We start from the raw sequence: 15,689 nt of genomic DNA on the forward strand, positions 1-15,689 counted from the left end.
CATCCTGTAGGGATGTAGAACCTGGGGCTGGGAGTAAAGCGTGCTTGGCCAATCGGGCTATAGGAATATCCACTTTTGGAATGCTCTCCCAGCGAACCACATCCTCTTCCTGCAATGGATACAGGGAAGAGAACCTTTAGGAACAGAGTGTCACTCACCAGACTGTGAGTGCTTCTTCCCGTGTGTTTAGGAACCGTGGCCGTCCACCATCCTGAGGGTCTGCGCATGCGCAGCCCTTTCAAAACCTTCATTACCTGTTCCTTTAACTTAATTGGCTGATCAGGCAACACTCCCTATTTAAAGCACCTGCTGTCCATACCTCGTTGCCTGATCTTGGAGTCTCATTCCCCATGAGCCTCTGAAGGTGTTCCTGTGTTTCCTCGTGTATTCAGCGCTGCTGATTCCTGTGGTTTCCAGACCACTTCTACTCCTGTGGTTTCCAGACCACTTCAACTCTCCAGTGTTTCATCGTGACTGTTAGCTGATTCCTATCCGCTGCCTCCGTGCACTACAGTCTTCAGACCACTTCAACTCTGCTGTGTTTCATCGTGACTGTTAGCTGATTCCTATCCGCTGCCTCCGTGCACTACAGTCTTCAGACCACTTCAACTCTCCTGTGTTTCATCGTGACTGTTAGCTGATTCCTATCCGCTGCCTCCGTGCACTACAGTCCTCAGACCACTTCAACTCTCCTGTGTTTCATCGTGACTGTTTGGCTGATTCCTATCTGCTGCCTCCGTGCGCTACAGTCTTCAGCTCATCTCAACTCTCCCGTGTTTCCTCGAGACTGCTACAACTGATTCCTATCCGCTGCTCTCCGTGCTCAACAGTTCCAGCTCAGCTCTACTCTCCCGTGTTTCATCGTGGCTGCACCTGCTGGTTGCTATCCGCTACCTCCGTGCACCTGCAGAGTCCTGCTGGCTGCTACTCCTCAGTTCTACTCGTGTCTGCAGCAGCTGATCTGCTCTCCGTGCTTCTGAGTGTTCCTGCTGGTCTCTACTCGCCAGTCTGCATCGGATCTGCACCTCACTGCTTTCATCTCGTCTAGACCATCGCTACTCTTCAGGGTCCTCCAGGAGTCCAGTTCTACATACTACTGCTTCCTGAGTATTTTTTCCCCTGCTGGTCTACCTACCTGTGCGCTGCACCTACTTGATTACCGCTTCACCCTCCAGGGACTTCGCATCCTGCCGGCCTCCAGCCGTTCAGGTATCTCTGCACTCCTGGCTGACAGCCTGCTCCTGAACCACGGTATGCATACTTCTCATTGACTGTGCTGGTGTATTGCATATCTTGCTGGACTGAGTTGTTCTCCTCTGGAGCTTACTATCCGCTGAGACTTTTGCCATCATTGACTGTGTTATCTTTTGCCCGGATAGTTTCTATGACTTTGTATTATTGCAGTGCTGTTCAGTCATTACTATATTGTGCATGTCATTGTGGATCAAGTTCAAGGTGCCCGTGTATCCTCTGTATTGCAGTCTCTCCCCGTGCTCCTCCTCACATATATATTCAGTGGTACAACTTGCTAGAGGCAGACCACTGATTCCTGTTTCCAGTGTCACCTGTTCCAGTGTCCTCTCACATAGCAGTGGTACAACTTGCTAACGCAGACCACTGACTTCCCGGATATCTTCACCTGGATCCCATTCCTTCACCCAGACAGCGGTACAACTTGCTAAACGCAGACCGCTGACTCTCATCACCTCCTCGTTTCTGTTGGACATTCCTCCTCACTATAGCAGTGGTACAACTTGCTACCGCAGACCACTGACTACCCTCACGTGTCCTTTGTCCATTCAGTTCCTCGTGTATTACTACATATATATTACCAGTGCTGCTAGTCATAGACTTTCCCGAGCATCTCTATCATCTGCTGTCTCCTGTTCCGTGATCACCCCGCTACCAGAGTACCATATTACCACCTATACTGCTCTGGTAAGCTTATCACCTGGTGATCCCTGGGTAAAGACTCCTAGTGCCCGTGACACAGAGAACCTTTTCCAGGCTCCTTCTGCGATATCTCTAAGTTTTACAGAAGGGGAAAAACGGCTAGCCCTTCTTTTGGCTTTCTTAAAAAGTTTTCTGTCTCTGGGAGTCGGATCTTCCGGTTCTGGGAGATCCAATGCCTGTCTTACTGTTAAAACCAAATCGTTAATAAATTGGCTTTTAGAGCTTTCTTCCTGTCCCAACGGTACAACCTGGTCTGGATCAGAATTAATATCCCCCTCTTCCTCTGAAAACTCCTCAGAGTCTGAAAGGACCATAAGGGTATTATCAGATCTAGGCCGCTTCCTTCTAGCAGGCGGAATATTTGGGGATTCGAGTAACTGGTTCAGTTTATCCAAACCCTTTATAAAAGCTGCGGACCATGGCGGCTCTGTGGGAACAGGGGCTTGGTCCGTCTGTAATAAGGAAGGTCCTGGTATAGACGTTCCACTGGAACCAGAGGAAGCAGGGAGGCCCAATGGTGTATTTGGATTATTAGACACCGAAGTTGCCCCACTAGACCATAATTTATTGGATTGAGAAACAATCTGTGCTAAGGAGGAAACCGACTGTGTCAGGGAGGCCACCCAGGCCGGTTCCTCCAATGGAGGGGCTGAGACCTGTTGGGTTTGCGCAGGGGGGACCCATGCTTCACAAACAGAGCGCCAACGGGTCCTTCTGCCCACAAGTTAATTTTACATGACATTTAGAACACGTAAAAAAAATATATTGATTTAGGACCCTTTCCCTTATCTGGCATTTCTGAATAAAGGAAGGCACACCAAACACACAGACTTAAATTGAAAAATTTTAGCTGAGTAGAGAGAGAGAGAGATATAATATGTATAGAAGAAAGTGTAACTACAAGAATCAACTAATCTAGATAAAAAGTTGTACTTGTAATATTTTAAACACAAAATAATATTTAAGCAGGTAGTAGAACTATAATATAACTCCTACTAGCCCTCTTGTACACAGCAATACAGCATATGTGTTTAAATAAATCAGATACTTAGCCATAGGCCAAACAGGGGAGAAGTCCAACAGCAGTATCCTGGTGCCTGCTCCCTCAGATCTGTTCTCTGTTCCCGGGCTTCTCCTTGGCGCCAGAAGACTGGGACAGACCATCTCTCTCTCAGGAAGGAGGGGGAGCTCTATGTGTTAACTCCCCCCCTTCAGTAGTGCTGCTTCTGCAGCGATTAAAAAATAAAAATTAATTTTCTGTAGCAGAGTAATGGAGACCTCCAGAGGAGGTCTCTGCAGCGGATAATACTGGATGCCCCCTCCTATGCATGAGGGGGGATCCAGGTATAACCCCCTTCTTCCTAGGATCTCCTTCCCGAAATCCAAAATGGCCACCGTCAACTGACATATCCGATAACCGGCACTCTATGCCTGCAATGGCAGCGCCGGTTATCAGGGAGGCTCAGGAGTGACAGCGGTCCGTGAGACCGCTTGTCACTCTCAATTTTAGACACCCTTTCCTCCATCTCCTTTCCTGTCCCTGTCAGTGAGAACTGCTGGCTCTCATCTGACAGGGGAGCGTCTGCGCTGCTGTGCTGTGAGTGTGTCCTCTATATTAGAACACACTCCAGCCTGCTACTGGGAAAAAATGAAGTAAAAATTAAAAGAATAAAATAAAAAGTAATAAAATTACATTAAGCACTAAAAACACTGCCCAACTCCATGGGCACCTGAAAAAAACTGACAGGAAGAGGAAGAGGCAGGGGGATTGTAGAGGGGAGGGGTCTGTTGGCAGCACTAAAAGTTAACTAGTTAGTTGCCAACTCCCCAAGCTCCCTCCATAACCCATGGTAAGCAGTGTCCCCCAGACTGGATGAAAGAGAAATATATGTATTTGTGTATTGAGCATGCGCACCAAAATGCAGCTGTACCTAGATTTGTACATATATTAAACCTGCTGACCCTTATGCTCGGAGAGGCAGACCAGGATGGGCAAGCATAATTTAAGTACAATAAGAGCATATTTATGTAAGTGTAGCACAGAGAGGCAGAACAGAGGCGGGCAAGCGGAAGTTCAATACAGTTAGGACATGTGTAGCGTGCTCCCTGGAGAAGCGATCTAATGAGACTTTGATGCAGCGCCAGATAGAATTCCTAGGAGGTTGCTTTCCAGGTATTGGAGACATGGTATAAAGATATGCGATGATGACACCAGCAGCACAATCTATCCACTTCTGATTGGCTGTTTGCTTATTGAGCCCTCCAGCTGACTGTACTTTATTCATTGACAATGCAGCTATTACACGTGGTGGCCAGTTATTCAGAATTCTTATTTGTCATTTACGTGTGACTACTCCAGGATAGAAGATTCCCATTGGGAATCTCAGAAGAGTGAACCAGCATCACCAGGCCCCCATCTTGGCTCCGTAGCGGATAGGCTCCTGCAGTGGCAGCAATTCCACTGCAAGTCACCCAATATGTGAATGGAAAACAAGTAAACAATATTATAAATGGAAAATATATTGGCTTTCTTGCCTTTATGATGGCTCATGTAGATCCACTATGATTCTGATGCATAATGCCATTCCACACTGTATTTGTAAATATGCATTTAGCAGAATGAATAGAGCTGGGACAACAACCGCCCATTCATTCTGTTATGGTTAGGTCAACTTCTGTCTGTTCTGGAAAAAAGTTTGACATCTAAATGCAAACAAAGCTGAATGTTTTGCAGGAAAGTTTTGCAAGTTTCGCTATTTCTAATTAAGACAACATTAACCGGTTATGACATATTCAGTGTTATTGTTGTTCAAATATGTCCAACAAGATTGAACAGCGATTAATCAGCAAAGGAAATTGAATTAAATTTTTGGCAACAGTGAATGTGTAGCAGTTAGGGCTTGCTTAATGACAAGGGAGGCAGGTAGTGCTGTAACAGTACAGTACTCAGAGGACTTTATATCCAAAAATAAAACATTTTCCCAGCGTATAGAAACAATAATATTTAATAAAATATTGATGAAGCTAAAATAAAATTAGTATTCAGTATAAAAACGACTTTGAAAATAAATGAATTTACATTCTGAATTTCCTATCGAATTACACCTTATCACATCATCAGGTTTGGATTAATGTAATATAATATACAGTATATTGGCATAAGAGTAAAATGAGAGATGTACTAAACCTGATCTGATTGCATCAATAGGAATGATGCGATGACCAATAAACTTCCCTCCTTCCTCAAATGCTGCAACTCTTAGAGAAGCCAGCTCTGGCATCAGAATCTGGGAAGAAATAATATGATGACATATAAATTCCTTCATAATTGATATAGATACAGTGAAACTGAAAACATCTTTACATTCTCTCTACATCGTGCTAGAATTATTTTTTTCTCCTGCATACTTCCATTGCTGCGTTTTTGTGCTTTCTACATCCATAACATAGGAACAAATAAAATAAAATTAAGGAAAATATTAATTATTTCTAAATATGGTTTATTTTTATTCTTTAGATTATAAATATTTTTTAATAGCCATGGTCATGTCATTCTTCATACAGAATCTATGTGTTGCTCATATGAGTAGGACTTGTTTGCATGCTGGAGTAAAATATAATATTAGTGATCATTTCCACTAGAAGAGTGCTTGGCTTTTACAAAGAAATAGATTTTGAGCAGTGCTTTGTAATTCAATGAAAACAAAGAAATATGTTGCAATACTTTATATTTTATATAGTACATCTGCCATCATAAGACTGTATATGTAACACATTACAATATATTTTGGGCAGCATGGTGGCACTTCTGCCTTACAGCACTGGGGTCATGAGTTCAATTCCCGACCATGCCTTATCTGTGTGGAGTTTGTATGTTCTCCCCGTGTTTGCGTGGGTTTCCTCCAGGTGCTCCGATTTCCTCCCACACTTCAAAAAACATACTGGTAGGTTAATTGGCTGCTAACAAATTGACCCTAGTCTGTGTGTGTTAGGGAATTTAGACTGTAAGCCCCAATGGGGAAGAGACTGATGTGAGTGAGTTCTCTGTACAGCGCTGCGGAACTAGTGGCGCTATATAAATAAATGGTGATAATGATGATGATGATGATTTACCTTTTCAAACACAAATGGGTCTTCTTTCCACATTGGGTTAATAGAGTTTGCAGTTGAGGTCAATTTGGTTTTATATTTACGCTTGGGATCTCCAGGCAGCCCAAATAATTCCACTTCTACATAGATTTTCACAATTTTGTCACTGAGGAACTGCCCTGAGATTATCTGTTGGGAAGAAACTCCTTGTCAGTTATACAACACCATAATGGGCCTCAATTAGAATATGGAGCACACCCAGCTAAAGGGTGCAAATCTGCAGCTGACCAAGCCACATTGTCACTGGATTGTGCGCTGTCTCACTATGGAGAGAATACATGCAAAGCAATGGTGAATAGTGCTATTTAATACGTTATTTGACTCTTAAAACAGTTAAGAGAGTATTATCAATACCCTACTTTGATTTATACACTTCCTTGCAAACAATAAGGCTTAAATGTGCAAAATGCTAAAAATAATAGTAAGGCCACACTACGCAGCCATCTCCTAATTTCATACTTACAGTTATCGAAATACTGTTGGCCACAACTACATCAATCCGGTCAACTGTGAATGGGTCAAACTGTTTGTCCGCCCGGCGCATGAATTCATGTTTTAGTATGTATCCACTGCTCCCATTGAACTCAAAGATTGCCATGTTCTGCTGCATGGCTAAGTCTGAGAATGAAATGGTGCGGTGTCAGTAAGGAATAATTGATGTGCTTCTAGACAGCAAGGTAGACATAGTACAGATGCATGACAGGTGTGACGTAGGGATAAGATAATTAGGCATTGTAGGTGTGTGCTCACTGCTCACAGATAGTTGGGGGACAAGGGAGACTCATCTCTGCTAGTTATGATTTAACTGACATTTTAAACTTAACATCTCTCATTTTCGCTTTAGCTTGAACCAGTGGAACAATAGCATCATTACTGCTGAAAGCTATAGCAGCTGGAGACAGGCTCCTCACATAAAGGTGATAACTTTTTGCAAAATAGGTACCTATGTAACTATGAAAAAAGTTAGAATTCATAGGAACCAATACAATGGTTGCTATCTTTGTCTAAAGTATATTTCATAGGTTGCTATGGTCAATGCCAGTTACTTCTTGAACAGTTTTCATAAATGTCCCCAATATATCTTACGTTGGATTCAATCTTGTTTTTGCAGTGTAGGTACATGAAAGAAATTATATTTTGGGTATAAATTTGTGCTTATCCCTTGTGAGTCTTTCAACTTGCATTGTAAGTATAATTTTTCTTTTATATTATATTAAACAGAAATTAAAATGAAATAAAATTTTGACATTAAAATTATTAAGTCTTGGAGGAACTTCAGGATTATATCACAAGGCCATATTATTACACATAATACAATTTCTTTAAAAAAAATATATATATATATATATTATTTGTATTGCTATTTTATTAAGTTATGTTTTAGCACATCTTCTGTTGTATTTAATTGCTTATTTTATGTATTTTGCTTATATATTGTTTTACGAGAAAAAAAATAGTTCAAAGAGCACTTTGAAGTTTGTAGCTCTCAGTGAAGTTACCAGGGATGGGCTCCATCAGAACTTCACCCAACTTGTCCAGCTTCAAACGGGCCTTAAAAACCCACCTCTTCCTTATAGCCTTCCAGTCCCTCACTTAACTGCCCTCCTTCCTGTCTCCCACCTACCTCCCTCCTCGTCGCTCTCCTCTCTCCCCCCTCCGTCTTTGCCTCCGCTCTCCCCCTTTCCTCCTCCTACCCTTGCGTCTCTGTCCGTCCTACCCTTCCCTTAGATTGTACGCTCCTTCGAGCAGGGCCTCCTCTCCTCCTGTTTTCCACCACCTTAACTCTGCTCTCCAGCTCCTTGTCTCTTCTGTGAGGCCCTTCTACCCCTCTAGCTACCCCGCTGGGGCTCTCGCCTGTCATCTAGCTGTACTTTAAGCTTCCGAGTTACTGTGCTTTTTGTTAACTGTTCCGTGATGTCTCACCCTGTACCGTATTTCTGTCTGTCTCTGTACAGCGCTACGGATACCTAGTGGCGCCCTATAAATAAATAATAATAATAATAATAATGGGCCTATGATAAGACAAATTTAGACAGCTGTCTAAGGGGACACGTTTTGGGTAGTAGGAATACATACAACTTATTCTCTGGCACTAATAGGATGCGTATACAGATAAATAAAAAACCTTGGTATCAATTGCAGCAGCTCAAAAAGGAGATAGTGCTAAATCTCCATAAATATATAGCAAAGAAAAATAGAGAGTTGCGCAGAATCACCGAATAAAATGTTTTGATGTCATTACAACAAATACAAAAATGTATTACCTATAGACAATAAAAGCTATATATAAAAAATTTAATGAATGGAATAGTATGCACATACACATATATTACCTTGAAATAAAACATATAAACGTAGATGGCACAAAAAGAAGGAATACACCTTCATGCAGAATAAATATACAACATGAAAAATATCACATAGATTATATTTATAGGAATATATGCACTTTGGTCTTGGTTAGTATAGAAGAATTTCCAATTTATAAACTATAACCTGTCGGAAAGATGTCCGGATTGGTTGTTACATGAGGAAATATAAAGATGATTCTTATATAGATCTGATCCACTCTTGTATAGATGTATTAGAGAGCCGGTAATCATCCGCTTATAGTGAGAAGAAAGGTTAACTCCTTTTTACCGTTAATACGGCTGGCACATATGTAGACCCCGTAGAGACTGGTTATTCCCATTGCTGGGGCACTTGGTAATAATGACCCGTTCGGTAAATCTTCTTACCGACTATGCGGCTGAAATAACGGGTCATTATTACCAAGTGCCCCAGCAATAGGAATAACCAGTCTCTACGGGGTCTACATATGTGCCAGCCGTATTCTGCATGAAGGTGTATTCCTTCTTTTTGTGCCATCTACGTTTATATGTTTTATTTCAAGGTAATATATGTGTATGTGCATACTATTCCATTCATTAAATTTTTTATATATAGCTTTTATTGTCTATAGGTAATACATTTTTGTATTTGTTGTAACGAGATTAAAACATTTTATTCGGTGATTCTGCGCAACTCTCTATTTTTCTTTAGTAGGAATACATAGCAAATATGTTTTGTCAGTACTCCTGCTAACTCTATGCAGTAAAATTAATCATTTCTACATTGTTGTCATCTCTAGTATTAATTAAAATGAATAGACTGGTGATTGAAATTGTACATTTTTATAATGAATCTGGTATTTTATGTAGGGTTTGAGGCGGTGTCAATATCTCTTACTGCCCCAAGTAACAGAATGACTAGGCACACGTCTGTCTATGTAAGGTCATACATGGGGGTAAGGCCAAATGAAAGGGTGGAGATCATGCTTATTTGTACCAACCCCAGGTGCATTATGGGCAGTGTAATCACTGGCCACGTCATTGTAACCCTAGTGTTACTGAAATCCAAATAAAACAAGATATTATCCGTAAGCACCAAAGTACTATATTTATATTAATATTTGTGAAATGTAACAAGTGAAATAGTTGGCTGAATTGAAACAAAAATAAGCTAGAGCCAATCAGGACGTAATACGATCACAATATGCAGCCAATGGGAATGGGTAGGGAGGGGTGCGTAACACCAGATGAAACCGGCCTGTAATCTGTCACCACAAGGAGGCTCCTGTCATCCAACAAGGTGTTATCCAGTGTCCCACACTGCACTTACTTTAGCAAAAATCACACACACATCGCACATCAGTTAGTTACTCTTCATTCCACTCATTGGTCTCTACTCTGTTCTTCATGTGGCCCCAATGCTATTTTCTCTCTCTCCTCCAACTGCTCAGTATATGGGGTCTAATTACCTGTGTCTGTACTGAGCATCTCCCTCCCTGTTTTATTAACAATTTTCAAAATGGGCAACAACTAGGTCACTTTTGCTAGGAAGAAAATATTTTACAGTTGTTTATACAAGAACTCAATCACACCGTTGTCATCATTAATAGCTATAGGATTGTAGAATGAATTAAGCCATGTTATAACACTGGGTGAGTCTTCCATTGAATGACAGATGAGAAAATCTAAAACTAACCCATAGTTTGGAAGTTCAGTGCCACCATCTGACATCCTGCATTCCAGAACATTTGAGGCATGTAATTGGATGAGTCCATCCTGGTGCCCTTTGGATAAATTCGACTCATCTGTCTCTTATTGTACCTGGAGAAGTTGTATAGGAAATAACTCTCTGTTTTCTGTTCAAATGACATTATTAGTAATTTTAATATCACCACTAATTCATTATTAATACAAATGAAGCTTCTCATCAGTTTATTGTTAGAACTATTGCAAAAACAGATTACTGTCTGTCATTACAGGTACTGAATGTTGAATTAAACATGTAATATCTATATTTAATGAAATTCTGCTCTTGGATAGAAAACTTAATAGCCAAAAAAGGATACTCAACAAACTGTACTGGGAACTTGGTCAGTAGATCGTAGGCTTTAGTCTCCACGAATGAAGAAATTACATAACTTTTATTCTTTTCTAGATAGAGCAATCAGACAAATTTTGAAACATTGTAATACAAAGCAGACTATATGTAAAGTGACCTTCATGACAGTTTTAAATTAAAATGATAAAGTCATGTCGCTGTGTACCTCAACTTGCCCCACTGACAACTGCATTTATGTTTGAGATGAAACAGATTACAAGAGTATATGGAATGTTTTAAAATTTAGTTTCATCTACTTAGATCAAATTGTATACATACGGTGTATCAAAATTGTGTCAAGTTTTTATTACTTCTAAATATGTGTACAAAAAAATTTAATTTACAGGTTATATCATTAATAATTTCCATTTGAATTTTTTAATTACACTGTACAAACAATATAAGTACATGGAAGAAAGTATTTGCCCAACAATGTAGTGTACAAACACAGATAAAAAGAACAGAAGAAGTTAAAACAATGGTAATGAAATCACCGCTATCTCATCATCAGCTAATTATATAGCGCTACTAATGCAACACATCATGAAAATACAACCACCCTGCACACCACAGGCATAGATGACGGGTGAGAAGTTATATTGCTAATATAAGTGTGAAATCACAGTTAAGATATCATAATTAGATTTTGTTGCATGACATAAATCACAGATTGATCCAGTTTCCTAAAGGTTAGCAGTTAGTTTTGTCAAATAATTTTATTACATGTGTATCTAGTATTACATAGTTCTGGTAAAAAATGATGGGTCATCATTCATAGAAATCAAAATTTTAAACCATCATACATACATGCACGTTAACTGCTGAGATTGAAATTAATTGTCTTACCTGCTGACACTTCAAAGCAATCAAATTTAACTGGCTGGATGTAATTCACCAAACTTGACATCTCTTCATAAGCTGTGGCCTCCAGACCAGCAGTGCCCTGTAAAAGTGTGAAGTAAAATGGTAAAAGTTGTTACACTTAAATGATACTTTCCCTTTTGTACACCTCAAGCCAATACAATTAGTAATATCGGAAGAGTCAACTTACAGTACTTTATTGAAACATGTACCTTGCTGTTGTAGTTTTGAAGATATGTTGGGTTGCCTGGGAATCTGATCACTTCAGCCAGCCAAGGATGTGTCTTGCCCTTCCTCCCACCTATGTGTCATTCACTTAATGTCCTTGGGGTTCAAACTCCCAGCATCAGTATCCCTCTATGACCAGGTGGGGAAGATACAGATACAGGGTTGCTTGGCTGACGTGAATAGGATCAGCTTTGACCGGCCAAGGAGTGTACTTTCATTAAGTAAATTATTCTTGAGAACATTAAGGAAAATATACAACCACTATCACATTGTGAAAAGATTTAACATATGAATATTTATACACAGAGGGTAGGAAATGGGTGAATGTGAATTTCTGATGTAACAATGGTGAGTCCTGTCACAAGTGATTTTACCTATAAAGCCTGATTGTAATAGATTTTTTTAGTCCTAATTGTAAACTGGTTCGAGGTTGTCACCCTTGAGCAACCCACCTGAAATTAGCACCAGCTGTAGCTGGTTATACAGTCCAACAAGATGGAAGTGATGGCATATGTATAATGTCCTTACTGGAGATGGTATAGGCAGGGCTGGCAGAAGGTATTCATGTAAAAGCCTCTGTGCAAGTATTGCTGGGGGCCACAGGTCCAGCATTTGGCCTGCTACAGATAAAGAACCAGATACATTACTTGTTTTTTCATATTCTTAAAAATGAGTTTCACTTTGTAGAACATCTTAACCAGGTCTGTCCAACCTGCGGTCCTCCAGGTGTTGTGGAACTACAAGCCCCAGCATGCTTTGCCGGTAGACAATCAGTTGATAGCTGGAAGGGAATGCTGGGACTTGTAGTTTCACAACACCTGAAGGGCCGCAGGTTGGACAGGCCTGATCTAAACTGATAAGATGATTTATGCAGCTAACACATATGGACAGCACAAGAAGGCACATGAAGATAAGGTATATTGTGATGGTCTCTCATTAGTTTTACAAAGTCTCATCACAGCTCTAAAGACAGGTATTCTATTCTGCTTCTGATGGAACAGATGTGGCTGTAGCAATATTTAGGATTGCAAAAACCCAAAAGAAAATTATTCACTTTCAGTAGTCCATGTATAATGGTTGGTTGGATAGTTAGTTGTATCTATGCAACATTCTAGCATAACTCTGTTCATCAATGTTATAAAGGTTATTAAGGAGAACTTACCTCATCTGATTGCATCTGTTTCATCTCTTCTTCATTCACATTTTCTACAACCTCTTCACTTTCAACCTCTTTCCCTGCATCTTCTTCCCGGTCATTTTCTATAAACAGACATAAAAATGGTGAGACTGATCTGAATCATTTCCATAAGAAAAGGGGTATTTATGAAACAAATAGGCTGTGTAACAACTTAGAGTACTGTCAAATACCTGAATTTTCATTTAATAGAGAATTTGCATTTTCTGTATTGGCTGGGTCACTGATTGGAACTTTCTTCTCCGTAGATGCAAAGGCTTGGTTCTTTTTGTTTTTTATTAAGATTTTTCCTAGTAATTCATTTGGACTCGGCACTGGATTTCCAGGCTTCAACTGAAAAAGCAATGTTAACAGAAAAATTAGATCTAGTTTCCATTTAATGGCATTGAACAACTCAAATAGTTTCTGTTATCACATCTGCAACAATATTATTAGATGTTATCTACTCTATATAGTCCACAACTCATTCGTTTTGTGATATTTCATGTCACAGAATACACACAAATCAACTATCTCCTACAATTTGACAAACTTGCAGTCAGGCAATCATATAACAATGTGTTAGATATTTTAACTACACAATTATGACATTTGGAATGAAGGCAGATCTCTCATATTAAGTTATTTAGCACCCCGATAAGAGGGGAGAGCACTATATTAAGAGAATTTTAATCAGGCTTTCCAAGCAGGCAGGGCTTTCATCTGATCTTGTTTTTCATTTGTAAAGCAGAGAACACTGATGTGCAGTGGACAAACCCATAACAACAAATAATAAAAATATTGCTTGTATGGCTATGTCTAAGAAAGCATAAGTATGCAAATCAAAGTTCAATGTGCGCAACAAGAAGTATATTTTTGTATATCCTAAGTGGTAATAAATGACTACCAGTGGTTGATTATTTAGAGTGTATGGAAAGCAAGTGTGACATATGTAGAAACAAATGTTCACAATATTTTCCAGGCACTGAAAGAGTCTTTTTACATCACTGTAAAGTACTTTACTATTCTTACTATAACAATTCATAGGAGATGTTTCACGAACAGAACTCTGCACCCTTTATTAAACAAGGGTGGCAGGTGGAATTAATTTTGGCGTTACCTGCAATAAACACCGCCTATTAAATAATGTACTCACAGGATACTTTTCCAGCACGTCAGTCAGCAACATGTCTCCAAATATTGTTCTGCAGTACTCGGCCATCTTTGCCTGTTGCTTTGCACTGGGATATAGTAAAACAGTTAATTCTACTACTTTATAATTGGTATTTAAGAACAAACCAGAAAACTGATATACAACAGATTTTCATTATAAGTCCTTATTTATAAATAAAGCTAAAATATTACTTTCCTGCTTAGACAATGTTTTATAAATTTACCGGTATAATTAGTTATTTAGACAATCCAACCAGATCTTGTTTTAGTTACTTGTTGGATTTTGTCAACCTAAATTTCTAAATATTTTCTTATGGCATGTTGAGCAACCTGTGCAGTTTCCTGTTTTACTTACTGTTGGCTTTGAAATCTTTTCTGGATGTAAACAATGTGATTTGTTAGCAATCCGGTGTGTGTAGGTGACACCAAACTCCGAGAGGGCGATTTAATTACACTCGGCTCTTTCAACGCAGAAAAATAAAGTGCGAGGCAACTAGATTAGTAAACGCGGGGCTCTTTCACCACATAATAATCCTGTTTATTTTTTTTTGCACTCTGGCTTGTAGATCTTTTATCCTTCTGAACTGTGGAGATCTGTTTACCCAGCACTGTTTGGTGGTAGTCACGTTGACGGCTCTCATTATGACGACAACGAGTATACCTACAAAATAAATCCGATTTCCACAATGCCTATAGAAAGAAAAAGCAGACTTAAAATAAAAATGACAATCTACATTCCCGACATCCTTCTGTTATATTCCGATTGATTGAAATCCCATCACTGTCTATTTATGTCACTTATCAGACCTACAGTGATATTTCAGGATTTAAAGCTGCAATTCCAGGTCAACTTTATTACCTAATTTAAAGGTTAGGGCTAGGGTTAGTGTTAGGGGTAGGATTAGCGGTAGGGTTAGGGTTAGGGTTAAAATTACAAACACCATCAACACTTTTATATTACACACAGGGCTGACATTGCCACTTTAAATCCTGAAATATCGGGGAGGTCTGATAAGTGACATAAATAGACAGTGCCATGATTTCCATCAATCGGTATATAACAGAAGGATGTCGGGCATGTAGATTGTCATTTTTATGAAGAGTTTGCTTTTTCTTTCTATAGGCATTGTGGAAATCGGATTATTTTGTAGATATACTGGTTGACGGCATAAAGAGAGCCGTTAAATTGTACCCAACCTGCACTGTTACCTGAACTTGCTTTGTGGACTTTCCCTCTACACTTTCTTCTGGTTATGAAGCTAATAGCCTGTTCCAGTATAATTCTATCTACTGCCATCTCTGACCATGGACATCTCCAAGTATCATTCAGGAAATGCGAAAAGCTAGGGCCCACATTGCTTCTTTATGTGCGTAACTTGTTCTGTACTTGGAACTGCCCCTGGAAAATCAATTGGTACCTAGCTTATTGGGTTTTGCAGATACATTTAAAAATGAGTGGTGGAAATGGTGAAATGTTCCTTCGAAGTCCATCCACCTATGCTTTACGACCACTCCTTTATTCAGTTAAACATTTACATTTTTCTCCTAAAATACTGCTTGATTTTGCTTAAGTTATGTCTCACATTAATCATAAGAGTGAAGTAAAAGTAGATGCATGACATCACAAAAGAGCATTTGTGCTGCACTTTTGCACATTCGTAAATGACCCTCTCTACGTTCTGCATGCCTCATTATGGGTTTCTGGTTCCTGCATGTTCCATTC

General features: G+C 39.6%; 1 protein-coding gene across 1 annotated transcript in view; it reads right to left on the reverse strand.

Annotated features, from left to right (window-relative positions):
- PLCB2 (phospholipase C beta 2) overlaps positions 1–15,689 on the reverse strand; it is a 201,259-nt gene that overhangs the window by 46,956 nt on the left and 138,614 nt on the right. Inside the window, exons 13-21 of the mRNA XM_075193063.1 lie at positions 13,950–14,034; positions 12,988–13,147; positions 12,782–12,879; positions 11,377–11,473; positions 10,499–10,583; positions 10,129–10,253; positions 6,566–6,720; positions 6,067–6,231; positions 5,141–5,240 (exon numbers count right to left, since the gene is read on the reverse strand). Coding sequence (XP_075049164.1) covers positions 5,141–5,240; positions 6,067–6,231; positions 6,566–6,720; positions 10,129–10,253; positions 10,499–10,583; positions 11,377–11,473; positions 12,782–12,879; positions 12,988–13,147; positions 13,950–14,034 — 1,070 coding nt within the window. The remainder of the gene's footprint in view (positions 1–5,140; positions 5,241–6,066; positions 6,232–6,565; positions 6,721–10,128; positions 10,254–10,498; positions 10,584–11,376; positions 11,474–12,781; positions 12,880–12,987; positions 13,148–13,949; positions 14,035–15,689) is intronic.

Source organism: Mixophyes fleayi, chromosome 12 (genome assembly GCF_038048845.1).
Source record: "Mixophyes fleayi isolate aMixFle1 chromosome 12, aMixFle1.hap1, whole genome shotgun sequence".
NCBI lineage: Eukaryota > Metazoa > Chordata > Amphibia > Anura > Limnodynastidae > Mixophyes > Mixophyes fleayi.